Source organism: Antechinus flavipes, chromosome 2, assembly GCF_016432865.1.
Source record: "Antechinus flavipes isolate AdamAnt ecotype Samford, QLD, Australia chromosome 2, AdamAnt_v2, whole genome shotgun sequence".
NCBI lineage: Eukaryota > Metazoa > Chordata > Mammalia > Dasyuromorphia > Dasyuridae > Antechinus > Antechinus flavipes.
This window is the reverse complement of record NC_067399.1, coordinates 335857971-335870726: the sequence shown is the minus strand read 5'-3', so window position 1 is coordinate 335870726 and position 12756 is coordinate 335857971. Positions and strand designations below refer to the sequence as shown.

The window sequence follows — 12756 nt, the reverse complement described above, 5'->3', positions numbered from 1 at the left end:
TTTCCTTCTCCATCTCATTTTACAGATGAGGTAACTAAGGCAGGCAGAGTGAAGTGACTTGCCCAGAGTCAGGCAGGTAGTAAATGACTGAGAACAGATCTGAACTCAGAAAAAGAAGTTTTTCTGACTCTAGACCCAGCACTCTCTCCACTGTGCCACCTAGCCACCCATTTTGTATGGAACCCCATTTCTGTATTCTCTCTAGGGCATTCTATAGAGGACCTGGAATCAGGAAGACTTATCTAAGACAATTCTCTCATTTTATATATGAGGAACTATTTTGATTATTTTTATATATAACAAATATATATAATAAATATATAAAATTTTTTAAGCTTTTTCACAAATAAGTGAGTGTTGTCCCCATTTCACCTGAGGAAACTGAGGTTCATAAAAACTAAATGACATAGTAAGGCAGCAAGAATTCATCAAAGGGCCAGGTCTTTTTCTGTTCTCTGTATAACAGTGCCTCTCTGTGGTCACAATAGGAAAGTACCGTGCCATAGTAGACTGGATTTCGATCCCAACAACCACTATTACCCTTATGACCTTAGACAATTCTTAACCTCTCTTAATCTAGATTTCCTCATATGTAAAATGTGGAGTTGGGACTAGAATACCTCCAAGTTCCCTTCAGATCTTAATATATGATTAGATTAACTTAAACTTGTGATTGTGTAGAATTGAAATTGATGTGAATTCTGCCTCGTCTTTCCCTCCTCACCTTGTACTTGCCCTTGTCCATGTCTAAATCCTGAGTTTTTTTGTAGAGCCCTTGACTAGTGTCCTTGCATGGATACCAGTGGAGTTCATGCTCTGTTCATCTGTTATCATTTGCTTTTGCTACATGATTATACTAATTATGTGATCCCCCTAACTCCTTTTCTGGGCATACATGTTGTTACTAATCTCCTCCATTCTATTTTTTGTGCCCAGTTCTTCATTTAATAAAGGGATATTGCCCATTCCCATTTACCATGCACATTCATGATCCTTGGAATTCTGTACTTTTGAGGTGGTTTTCAGAGAGAAGTGTTTTAGTAAAATGGTAGAAATGGAAGTTGCATGGCAGAGACAAGGTTTTAAGATAGTGCCTTACTCATATTAGACATTTAATAAATGTTGGATTAATGAATCTCCAGCATACTATAGTAGACACACAAATTATATATAATTATGTGTAAATTTGTATGTATCATTATGTAAAAAACAATGAACATTAAATTCATTTCATTAAGCACTTTTTTTTTTCAAAAAAAATTTTTGCCTATTATTTGCAAGAAATGTATCAGATACTTGAGATGCAAAAACGAAATTTAAAAAACTCCTGACTTCAAGGAACTTATTTTCTAAAGTCCTGTTTCCCATGAAGATTATGGGCATATCTTAAGGGGATATCCAATGCATTTCCTGAAAGATGAACATAACACTTAGAAGAATCTTATTGGGAAGCTCAGAAAATCTTAGTTTACCACCATAACTACTGGATCTTCCCACTCTTCTTAGTTACATAAACTATTATGTAGAAATATTTTTTCTATTTCCTGTTGGATTCCTTTCCACTACTAGAGTAATGGATCTGAAAAGAAAACAGTACCAGCAGCCACTCATGAATTTTTTTTTTTTCTCTTCTCACTAGATGGGAGGCCTTCCAGAAAATGGTATCTGAGCGCCGGAAGGCAGTGGATTCTGCCCTCAGTGTACACAACTATTGTGTGGACTGTGAGGAGACAGGCAAGTGGATTCTGGACAAAACAGAGGTGGTAAAGTCAACCCAAAATCTTGGCCGGGACCTAGCTGGAGTGATTGCTATCCAGCGGAAATTGTATGGATTAGAGAGAGATGTAGCTGCTATTCAATCTCGGATAGGTGCCCTAGAGCGGGAGTCCCAGCGACTTATCCAGGAGCATCCTGAATTGAAGGAGGATATTGGAAAGCGGCAAGCTTATGTTGAAGAGTTGTGGCAGAAGTTGCAGCAAGCCCTGCAGGGCCAGGAAGCATCCCTAGGTGAAGCCAGTCAGCTGCAGAAATTCCTGCAAGATCTTGATGACTTCCAGGCATGGCTGTTCATGGCGCAAAAGGCTGTGGCTTCAGAAGATGCACCTGATTCCCTGCCAGAGGCTGAGCAGCTCCTCCAACAGCATGCAGCCATCAAAGATGAGATTGATGGGCACAAAAATGACTACCAGAATGTCAAGGATTCTGGAGAGAAGGTGATCCGGGGCCAGACTGACCCAGAGTACAAGCTCCTGGGCCAGAGGCTTGAAGGTGTGGACACAGGCTGGGATGCCCTCTGCAAGATGTGGGAGAATCGGGGCCAGTTCCTTACCCAGTGCCTTGGTTTCCAGGAATTCCAAAAGGATGCCAAACAGGCAGAATCAATCCTAAGTAATCAGGTATAAAGAAGGAGGTGGCAGAGGGGTAGAAGGGCAAAAGCAGACATCTTCTGGGAGCAACGGGAGATACTGAGGATGTCTTTATTAATTATTGGGATTGAGTTTTTCCTCCTTTTCCCCAACTATACTTAGCTTTTCCATCCTGACCATTCTTCCTTCCTTAGTCTGTAAGAGTAGGGGAGCCAGGTAGTGACCTAAATTTCTCCCTGAATGGATAACATCCCATATTATAAGATGCACAGAGGTATTTTGGAGAATTGCAGGTAAAGGACTTGAGACCCTTAGAGTTTTCCTAGCTACAACTGTGGTTTGCTTTCATACCCCATTCTGGAATTTTCTTTAATAGGAATACACTCTTGCTCACTTGGAGCCTCCAGATTCATTAGAAGCTGCAGAAGCTGGAATCCGTAAGTTTGAGGATTTCTTAGTGTCCATGGAGAATAACCAAGATAAGATCTCGAACACTGTGGACTCCGGGAACAAACTTGTCAATGAGGGAAATATATACTCTGACAAAATCAAGGAAAAAGTACTGCTGATTGAGGACAGGTAATCCAGCAGTTGGAGGGTGGGGCGTATATCAGGTAAGAAGTTGGATTAGTAAAAGTACTTAATCTTGGGACCTATGCATTTATGGAGCCTATGGACTTTAATAGGAAAAAAAAATCTTTATTTTCACTAGCCTTTAGCTAAAATTTCATATTTCTCACAGTAATGAAAAGGGGGCCTAAAAGTAATCCATAACACAAAAAGGATAAAGAACCTCTTCTGTGAAGACAGCTAGGTGACAGAGCACTGGCCCTGGAATCAGAAGCTCCTGAGTTCAAATTTCGCCTTAGATACTTACTAGCAATGTGACTCTTGGCAAGTTACTTAACCCTGATTGCCTAAAACAAACAAACAAAAAACCACCTTTCTATAAAGTTCTAATATTTGATTACATAGTAGTTAATAATAATAGCTAACATTAATATAGTACTTACTGTGTTCCAGTCACTACTATATGCCTCATAATTATTATCTCATTCGATCCTCACAATAATCATAGAAGTTAAGTGCTATTATTATCCTTATTTTACAAGTGAGAAAACTGAGGCAAATAGGTTGTGACTTACCCAGGGTCACACAGCTGGTATGTGAGACTGGATTTGAACTCAGGTCTCCCTAAATTCAGGCCTGGCATTCTTGCTCCTGAAGCTTGGCATTAAGTCAAAAGAAGGGATCTGTTATTTCCTATATTGTTGTAACTCTCTTGATCATCTTTTCTTCTAGACACAAGAAAAATAATGAGAAATCCCAGGAAGCGGCAGTTCTCCTGAGAGACAACTTGGACCTTCAGAACTTCCTCCAAAACTGTCAGGAGGTAGTACTTTAGAACAAAGGTTTCAAGAACTAACTCTACAGGATTAACACTCCATCTCCATCCCCATCAAAGCCTTTAAAATCCCCTCCAAATTTAAATATATATATATATTTATATATATAATGCTTCATAGCCTTGCTTTTTAATCTGGATTTATATTGTCTTCAGGAAAAGTAACCTGAAGTAAGAAAGCTCCAGACCTTCCCTGGTAACCTTACTTGAAGAGAAATCTCTTAGAGATTATCGCCTCTAAGGTTAATATGCTTTGTCTTAGGACCTCTTCAGAGATAACTTTCTAGGCAGCCTATCTTATTCTCCACTTTACATTTCTTAACACTCCTTTCCTTTACCCTTTCAATGACCAGTTTTTTTGACTTTGGTAAAAGATGTTTTGGAATGATACTGGCACACCAAGACAATAATAAATAAGCATCTGTTAAATATCTGTGATGTGTCAGGAATTAGTCCTAAGTACTAGGGATACAAATGAAAACCAAAACAACCCTCTGCCTTCCAGGAGCTCACAATCTTATCAATGAAACATGTAAATGACTTTGTAAAAACAAGATGTGTCCAGAATAAATTAAGATAATCTCAGAAGGTTTCTTGCAGATGGTAGGATGTTAGCTGAGATGATATGAGACTTCACATATTAGAAATACTTAACACCTATCACCATGCTTCTTAAAATGTTCATGATTATGGGTCTATTCTTGACCTCATTTCTTGTCAAACATTTGCTCTCTTGTTTATTAGCAATAAATATTACTTAGTACTAAATAAGAATCCCTCTGCCCTCAAGGAATTTCTTGTTTAGTGAGGTGACATATTGTACAGAGTTTACAATAAAAAAATAAGTATTTCTTATGAATAAAAGATAAGAGAATGGTTTAAGGTCAGAAAGTTGGACAATTAAAAGGATGCTAGAAACAAGTAAATGGAAGCCCAATTTCAATACTAAAAGAATTTCAGCCCCAACTAGGAAAAGGGTTTTCCCAATAAAGCCTGGTAGGAGGAGAAAGGCCAAGTAAGAACTTTATCATTTTCACACATTTTCCTCTTAGCCTAATAAACTACTCTAACTCCTGTGGAAGCATTTCATTCGCAAACCTGGATAGTAGGTATATTCTGAATCATTGAGAATCAGGGTATCACTATGGTTATGAAGGATTTAACTTAAGCTTTCTGTCTATAGCTTATCCTCTGGATCAATGATAAGCTACTATCATCTCAAGATATTTCCTATGAAGAAGCCCGAAACTTGCACAATAAGTGGCAGAAGCATCAAGCATTCATGGCAGAACTGGCTTCTAACCAAGAGTGGCTGGAGAAAGTGGATAAGGTAAAGCAGATAGTGACTAGTACTATATTCAGGAAGGCCTACGTTCTTGGAGTTTCACTCAAATCATGTGCAAAATTCTTAATATCATTGGATTTGAAGGTGCAGCTACTTCATTTTTGTAGCTCTTTTTATTCAAGAATCACCCTTAGAGGCCCTTCAGTAGACACTAGTTAAGCTTCCCAAATGCTTGCGGTATCAACCCTTTTTAGATATGGGGATATGAGAAAGCAGAATTGGTTGGTGACTTACCAGGATTAGTGATTGTCCACATGACATTTTGAACACTATAACGAAAGTTGTTCAAGATTCCTTAAGGCATGTTGCCAGAATGAGGGTAATTGTCTTGGTGCTTGCAGTGATTTTACTTTCTGTTGTTTGGTTTTTCTCATAGTGGTTTTTTATGCTTCTCTAGATGTCACTTAGAGAAAAAAAATGAAACCAAAAAAAGAACCAAAAATATTAAAATAAAGATGGATTCCAGAATTCTCAGACATAGGATTATTTAACTGTGCAAACCTTTATTTTTTCTTAAAATGAGGAAAAAGTTTTCCTCATCCAAAACACTGGCACAAAAACATTGTACAGAATTAGGTGTATATATGATATGGTTGATCAAGTTCCTGTTGTTGTTTGGTCATGTACCATTCTTCCTGACCTCATTTGGGATTTTCTTGGCAAAGGTACTGGAGTGATTTGCCATTTCCTTCTCCAACTCATCTTACAGATGAGGAACTGAGGCAAACAGGGTTAAGTGACTTACTCAAGCTCAGAAAGCATCTGAAGCCAGATTTGAACTCAGGAAGCAGAGTCTTCACGACTCAAGATCCTGTTCTCTATCCACTGAATCATCTAAATTAATAGCTGTTAATCCTCACTGTACCACTGACCTGTGTGAAAGGATGGTGAATGATTATTTTTTTTATCACCTTTTAGATGGAAAAACCAAGAGACCTCACAAAGAGAAGGGAATTTGTGATTATCTCAAGTTGTGATGGAACAGGAATTATTATCAGGAATTTTGCATTCCAAACCTGCAATTGTACTTTAAAAAATAAAAGGTTTATTTTATTTAACAATTTGTAACAGTAAAGTTTTTTCATAAATCCTATCTCATATGATCCTCATTATCTCTATTATAGAGATTATAAAGTAATCAAAGATGAGAAAGAGTAATTAACTTGTCCAGTGTCTCATAGATGTTGAGCTCCATAGATGGGTTTAAATCCAGGTCTTTTGCTCTTGTGATCTCAGTCAGACTGACATCTGAGACCCTAACTTAAAAAGACCAAGATCTTCCACTGCATCCAGGGCCATCTCCAATTGTCCTAATCTGTATCTGGCCACTGGACCCAGAAAAGGAGAAAGTGAGGCAGGTGACTTTGCACAGCTCTCCCTCTCTTAAATCCAATTTACTTGCATGTTATGACATTGCCTTCCTGGTGACATGGTCCTCTTTGAGAATGAAGTACAAATAACAACAAACAACAACCTCTATATCTTCTAGTATTGGCCCAGCAAAGAGCAGGTGTAAGATAAATATTGTCAGGGCCACCTTTGATGGGTTCAGTCTCACCATATATATTTCTATGCAAATAAAATCAGATTAAAATTATATCAAGAGGAAGAATCTCAAAAGAAGAACTTGGGGGGCACACTAAAGAGTGGAGGAAGACTGCAAAGGAAGAAGAAAAGTTTTGTATTAGAGGTAGTTTGGCAGGGAGATTTCGAACAAATTATGTAACTATCAGCTCCAAGGAGTTTTTTGGTTCTTGTTATTGTTGTTAAAACAAAAAAAGTTTTTAAGACAAACTAGTAGAAATGTTTCCTTCTCCCAAAACTTGTTGAGTTGCTAATTGGCACCCATTCAGACTCTGAAGTCTGAGTATTTCCACTGTCTTTGAATTAGTCCTTTTCTTGACCTAGCAATGCTTAACCTGGTTAATTCTCTTTGTGTTCTTTCAGTCCCCTACCTCAATGGTCATGGACATTGCTTCCTTTTTGTAGAAAGGCATCTCCCCAGCCATCCTTGGAGACTTCATGAGCTGTCTTCTTTATTCCCCATACAGGAGGGAAGGCAGCTGATAGAGGAGAAGCCACAGTTCACAGATGTGGTAACCCAGCGGCTGAGGCAGCTGCACCGGCTCTGGGACGAGCTGCAGGCCACCACGCAGGAGAAGGCCCAACATCTCTTTGCTGCCAGCCGCTCAGACCTGCACGCCCAAACATATGCCGACCTCAACAAATGGATCAGCGCCATGGAGGACCAGCTGCGGTCCGATGACCCTGGCAAAGACCTGACTAGTGTTAACCGGATGTTGACTAAGCTGAAGGTATGGGAACAAATCGTGCAGTTCTAGAATTGTAAAGTTCTTTAGCACTTCAATTCCAGCCCACTGCTTCATAGATGAAGATATTGAAATTCAGTAAAGTAAAGCTATTAGTTAGTCACCGAGCTGGGACAAGAACCCAATGTGCTGGGTCTTAGTCCTGTCCTTTACCCCGAATACTATGTAAATGTCTCCATCTCCTTTTTCCTGACTGATGGTGATTGTGATTCCTTACTGGTGGTGGCTAGTGGAGATAGGTCTGTGTGTTCATCCCTGGTCGTAAGAGCTGTAAAGTATCAGAGGAGGAGCAGCTTCCAATGTCATTCTTTGATGTCATTGAGGAAGGCTTTCCAAGGCAAATGGGATGAGTTAAAGCTTTGAATGTGGCTTTCATAAGGAAGAATATAAATCTCATTCCACCTTATGGGTTGTTTGGCTTCTAAATGTCGGGATTGACACTGTATTTCTTGGGTTTCAGAGAGTGGAGGATCAAGTGAATGTGAGGAAGAAGGAGCTGGGAGAGCTGTTATCTCAGGTGCCCCCAGTAGGGGGTGAAGGGGACAGTACAGAAACAAGCATTGAGAAGCGGTTCCTGGACCTTCTGGTGCCGCTGGGTAAGAGGAAAAAACAACTGGAGTCATCTAGAGCCAAACTGCAAATCAACAGAGACATAGAAGATGAGATGGTAAGTTTCCTGCTTCTCCCTATTCTCAACAGAGTTGTCACCAAATTTCTCTGTCTTTTGTCGTGAAGTATCTCATTACCATTCAGTTCTATTCACTTCAACAAACATTTATTAAGCACTTATAATGTACAAGACTCTGAACTAGGTTGGGGATATACAAAGATAAATCTGACACAAAACTGGCTTTTAAAGAGCTTACAATCTAATGCATAAAGGATACAGGAGAAACATCTAAAAGAGAAATCCAAGCAAAGTGCCAAGAGAATTTGAGGAGAAATAAATCACTTTTACCAGGGATCACTTAAAGGAAAAAGTGACATCTGAGTTGGACTTGAAGAAAGGGAAAAGACAGAAAAAAGTGCAAGTTGGGAGTAATCCATTTCTAAGTGTAAACAAAGCCCAAAGAGAACAAAATGAGTAGTTCATTTTGGCTAGAATGAAAAATACTGAAAAGGAATAGTATAAGAAAAGAGAAGATAGAGAAATTGGGCCATTTTGGGGTGGGGAATATCACTGAACATCAGAGTTAAAATTCTATTTTATTCTGTAGGCAGTGTGGACTCATAGAAGGTTTTTAAGTTAAGAATTGACACCACCACACACCTCTCTTGGGGTGGGATAGTGATCTAAAAAATAGATTGTAGAAAGGATAAACTGGAACACCTCTTTGCCACATCTCAATATTATCACATCTCTTCACTTTTTGGTCTTCTTTAGCTCTGGGTGGAAGAGAGGCTGCCACTTGCCCAATCAGCTGATTATGGAGCTAATTTACAAAGCGTGCAGCTGCTCATGAAAAAAAACCAGGTGAGCCAAATACCTTCCTTCACCTACCTCCTCTTCATGGTGGCTTTATATTTTCTCTCTGGGGTGGGGGGAAAAGAAAGGTCCTATCCCTAACCTAAGCGAAGCAGTCTGTAAAAGTTAGATTAGAAATATGGATGTGTTTTCATTGGCAGGTTTGAGTTCTCAAAGCTTTATTTTTGTTCCCTAAGGTAGAAAGCAAATTTTGAAATATGTAGAATGATACAGATTTTGAGGGAAATCACAGAAATTTGTGGAACCAGGCCATTCAGGCTCTTAATTGCCTTCAGGTCACCAATGTGAGTAAGGAGGCAGGTTAGCCTTTTACTCCCATCACATAATTATCTTCTCCTATGAATGTGTTCTCCTCTCAGAAACACTTCCTGGATTTTAATGAAAAGAAACCAGCAAAATCAATACACAGGATCACCTCACATACTTGCTGGTCTTGTTTTCAAGGATAAGTTTGGACCCTGAGTAAAGTCAGGACTCACAAAGTTAATAGGACACCAGAATTATTTTAGCATTGAGGATACTCTCTGGGATCAAATCAGACCAAAAGACTGTTTAAGCCTGGGATGCTATTCTCTGAGAATATATCCATTTACTGGTTGATTTTCAGCCAAGGATGTGCTTTGAGCCTGCATAGCACCAGCCAGGAATCAGGGTTTTGAAAATGAACAGATGCCAAATGTGATCTATTTTTTAAAAATATGCAGAGTGTTAAATAAAGCTAAATGTGGGGAGGAGACCAGTTCCATAGGTTTCACTGTGTCAGTACCCATCAGGAACATGGTTGCAGATTTTCATTGGTAGAAGGCCTCCTTGGCCTATTCAGACCAGTATCTAGGTAAGAAACAGGTATGCAGTCTTACCTTTGGCTGGGGAGGGTTACTTTTTTTCCTGGGAAAACAATTGTGCTAAGAGAATGACAAGTGTCCTTGAGAGAATTGCTGATTAGTAGTATTGAGAGCTTCTTCCTGAAGAATAACAGACATTGCAATCTACAGATAGGACACAGAGTCCTAGGAATCATTATTTTATGGATTATGAGGAAAGAGCCTTCCAAAACTCCTTACATAGTTCTTTGGTACTTGACTCATGCTGTTCAGTCACATAGATGCCAGTGGTATAGCCGGGTCACAGTTTAAGGAGATAAGTAGAGGGTCTTGAAGGGCAGAGATGTGGTTTAATCTTCTTTATAATTCTTCTTCATTAGGAGAAGGAGCTGTAGAGAACAGATGTATCCTTGAGGTCAACATCTGGCTTCATAAATTGTATCATCAAGAAGTTTTCAACTTTGCTGGCTCTGGGTGCTGTTTCAGGAAATAAGGATGAGATTCACCCAACCAAGAAGGGGAAAAAAGGATCTTGGGGGAGGCGGGGATTGTGGTGTAGTTGAAATTACACTGGATTTGGAGTCCGAAGATTAGATTCTAATCCTGGTTCTGCCATTTATTCCCTGTGTGATCTTGGGCAAGTCATATCTTCTCTGAGGCCTCAGCTTCCTTCACCTGTAAAATAAGATGTTTAGATTACATTCCTTCTAGTTCTAGCTAGCTCTGAATTCTGTGATCCTATAAACCAAAACCAGATGTTTTAAACTATCTAAATTAGGTCAACTACAATAGAAGATACTTTAATCAAAAATTTGGAGAAATGCTATTTTTTAAAAAAGATTTCATTTTAAAGGAAAATCATGAAATCTCATGGGAAAGACAATGGGTAAACTATTGAAATATAAACAACAAAAATTCTATATAGCACATTGGAGAAATTTTTATTTAATGCTAAACTTCAGCAGATTTGTGGGAGGATGCGTTGCTATTTATATGCACTTGCAGTATTCTGGCTACTTAAAGAGTTCTCCAAGGAAGCGAGCAATGACCTAATGGCCATTTCAAATAATGGCTATTCCACAAATGAATGACAGTTTCTCAAAAAGTGGATACTTGTCTTCTGAGAATGGCTGGACAAATTGTGGTAGATAAACCTAAAATCTAATTGTACTGTAAGGAAAAGGAATATGAAGAATTCAGAGAAACACAGGAAGACTTGTGAACTGATGCAGAATGCAATAAGCAGAAGCATTACCATATTGTATCTAAAGACAACAATTTGCTAAATGAAAAGAACATGAAATGGAAAGTCCAACTGTGAATACCTGTAATGAACAATCTCAGTCTCAGAGCAGATGATGAAATGAAATCTCATTTCAACAGAGAAGTAGTAGACTAGAGGGGCACAATGTTTTATGCATAAGTTTTGGTTATTATGTCAGGTGATTTTGCTCAACCTTTTTCTTTGTTAATAGGGAGAGCTCTATGTAGTTGTGTGTGTGTGTGTGTGTGTATGTGTGTGTGTGAGAGAGAGAGAGAGAGAGAGAGAGATAAATTTGTTCAGAAATGATGTAAAAACAAAAATTTATCAATAAAACTTACTTTAAAAAATAGTGATGGTTGCACCAGACCATAGGAGAATGAAATCAGTCAACAAGCATTTCAGCATCATCAATTATGTGTCAGACGCTGTACTAAAGGTTGGGGAGATGAAGAAAAGCAAAAACATTGTCCTTTCCCTCAAGGAACTCAAATTATAATGAGGGAGAAAATATGTAAAACAACTATGTAATATATATAGATATTAAAATAGTGTGTTTGTGTGCACATATGTACATATACATGCATATACATGTATATACATATATACATACACATATATAGAGAACACATGTATGTGTGTAACTGCTGTGTGCATACATATGTACACGTGTGTATATCTACACATGTGTCACACATAGTGAAATGGAAAGTAATTTCAAAAGGAAGGCACAAGTAGCTGGGGAACTAGAAAAAGGGTAAGGAAGATGAAAGTTGAGTTAAAACTTGAAAGTGGAGTTAAAAAGGAATAACATTAAAAGCATAGGTATTAGCCAGTACCAAAAAATAGAATTAATAGATGGACAGTTGTACATGAAAGATAAAAAATAGACTAATGTATCTTGATCAGGGAGTAAGTGGAGGGGGGAGTAAAGGAAAAGTAAGAAAGGAGGAGATGGAAAAGGTTTTAAATGCCAAATAGAAGATTTTATATTAGATTCTAGATGTTTTAGGAAACCACTGAAATACTTGGAGTTGGGATGGCAGAAGTGATCAGACCTCTATTTTAGGACACTTAGTTTCCATAAGCTTAAGCCTACTGGAGAACGGATTGCAATGAGAAGATACATAAAACAGGAAGACCAATTAGAAGGTTATTGAGGTAATCCAGGTGAGAGGTCTTGAGGGTCTGTATAAGGATAATGTATATGTGAGTGGAGAGAAGGGGAAATATATGAGATGTTGTAAAAATGGAAATGACTGCAAGACTTGATCTCAAAATGGATATATGTGGCAAATGTGAATGAGGAATCAAAGATAAAACTGAGGCTATAAGCCTAGTTGGCTGAGTTTGAGATATTTGGGTAACCTCCAACTCTGGATGTCCAAAAGGCAGTTGGAGATGTTAGAAGGGAGCTCGGGACAGAAATTAAGGCTGGATTTCTAGATCTAGAAATCATCTGCATATGAGATGCATTATCTACAATGATGAGATCACTATGCAAGATAGTATAGAAGGAAAAGAGAATACAGCAAAGTCCTTTTAAATATAGGACTTTGGGGACACTTGCGGTTAGTAGGCATGACCTGATGATGATGCATCAAAGAAAATAAAGAAGGAACTGCCAAATAGGAGAGCCAGGAGAGAGCAGTATCTTACAAAGTATTTGGGAGGAGATGGTGATCAACAATGTCATAGGCTTCAGAAAGATCAAGAAGGATTAGACTTGAGAGAAGATT

At 38.5% G+C, this 12756-nt stretch overlaps 1 protein-coding gene across 2 annotated transcripts in view; it reads left to right on the top strand.

Annotated features, from left to right (window-relative positions):
* SPTB (spectrin beta, erythrocytic) overlaps positions 1-12756 on the top strand; it is a 167416-nt gene that overhangs the window by 98639 nt on the left and 56021 nt on the right. For both annotated transcript variants that reach the window (XM_051977816.1, XM_051977817.1), the window contains exons 16-22: positions 1640-2396; positions 2743-2945; positions 3669-3759; positions 4955-5101; positions 7168-7431; positions 7907-8113; positions 8831-8920. In XM_051977816.1, coding sequence (XP_051833776.1) covers positions 1640-2396; positions 2743-2945; positions 3669-3759; positions 4955-5101; positions 7168-7431; positions 7907-8113; positions 8831-8920 — 1759 coding nt within the window. The remainder of the gene's footprint in view (positions 1-1639; positions 2397-2742; positions 2946-3668; positions 3760-4954; positions 5102-7167; positions 7432-7906; positions 8114-8830; positions 8921-12756) is intronic.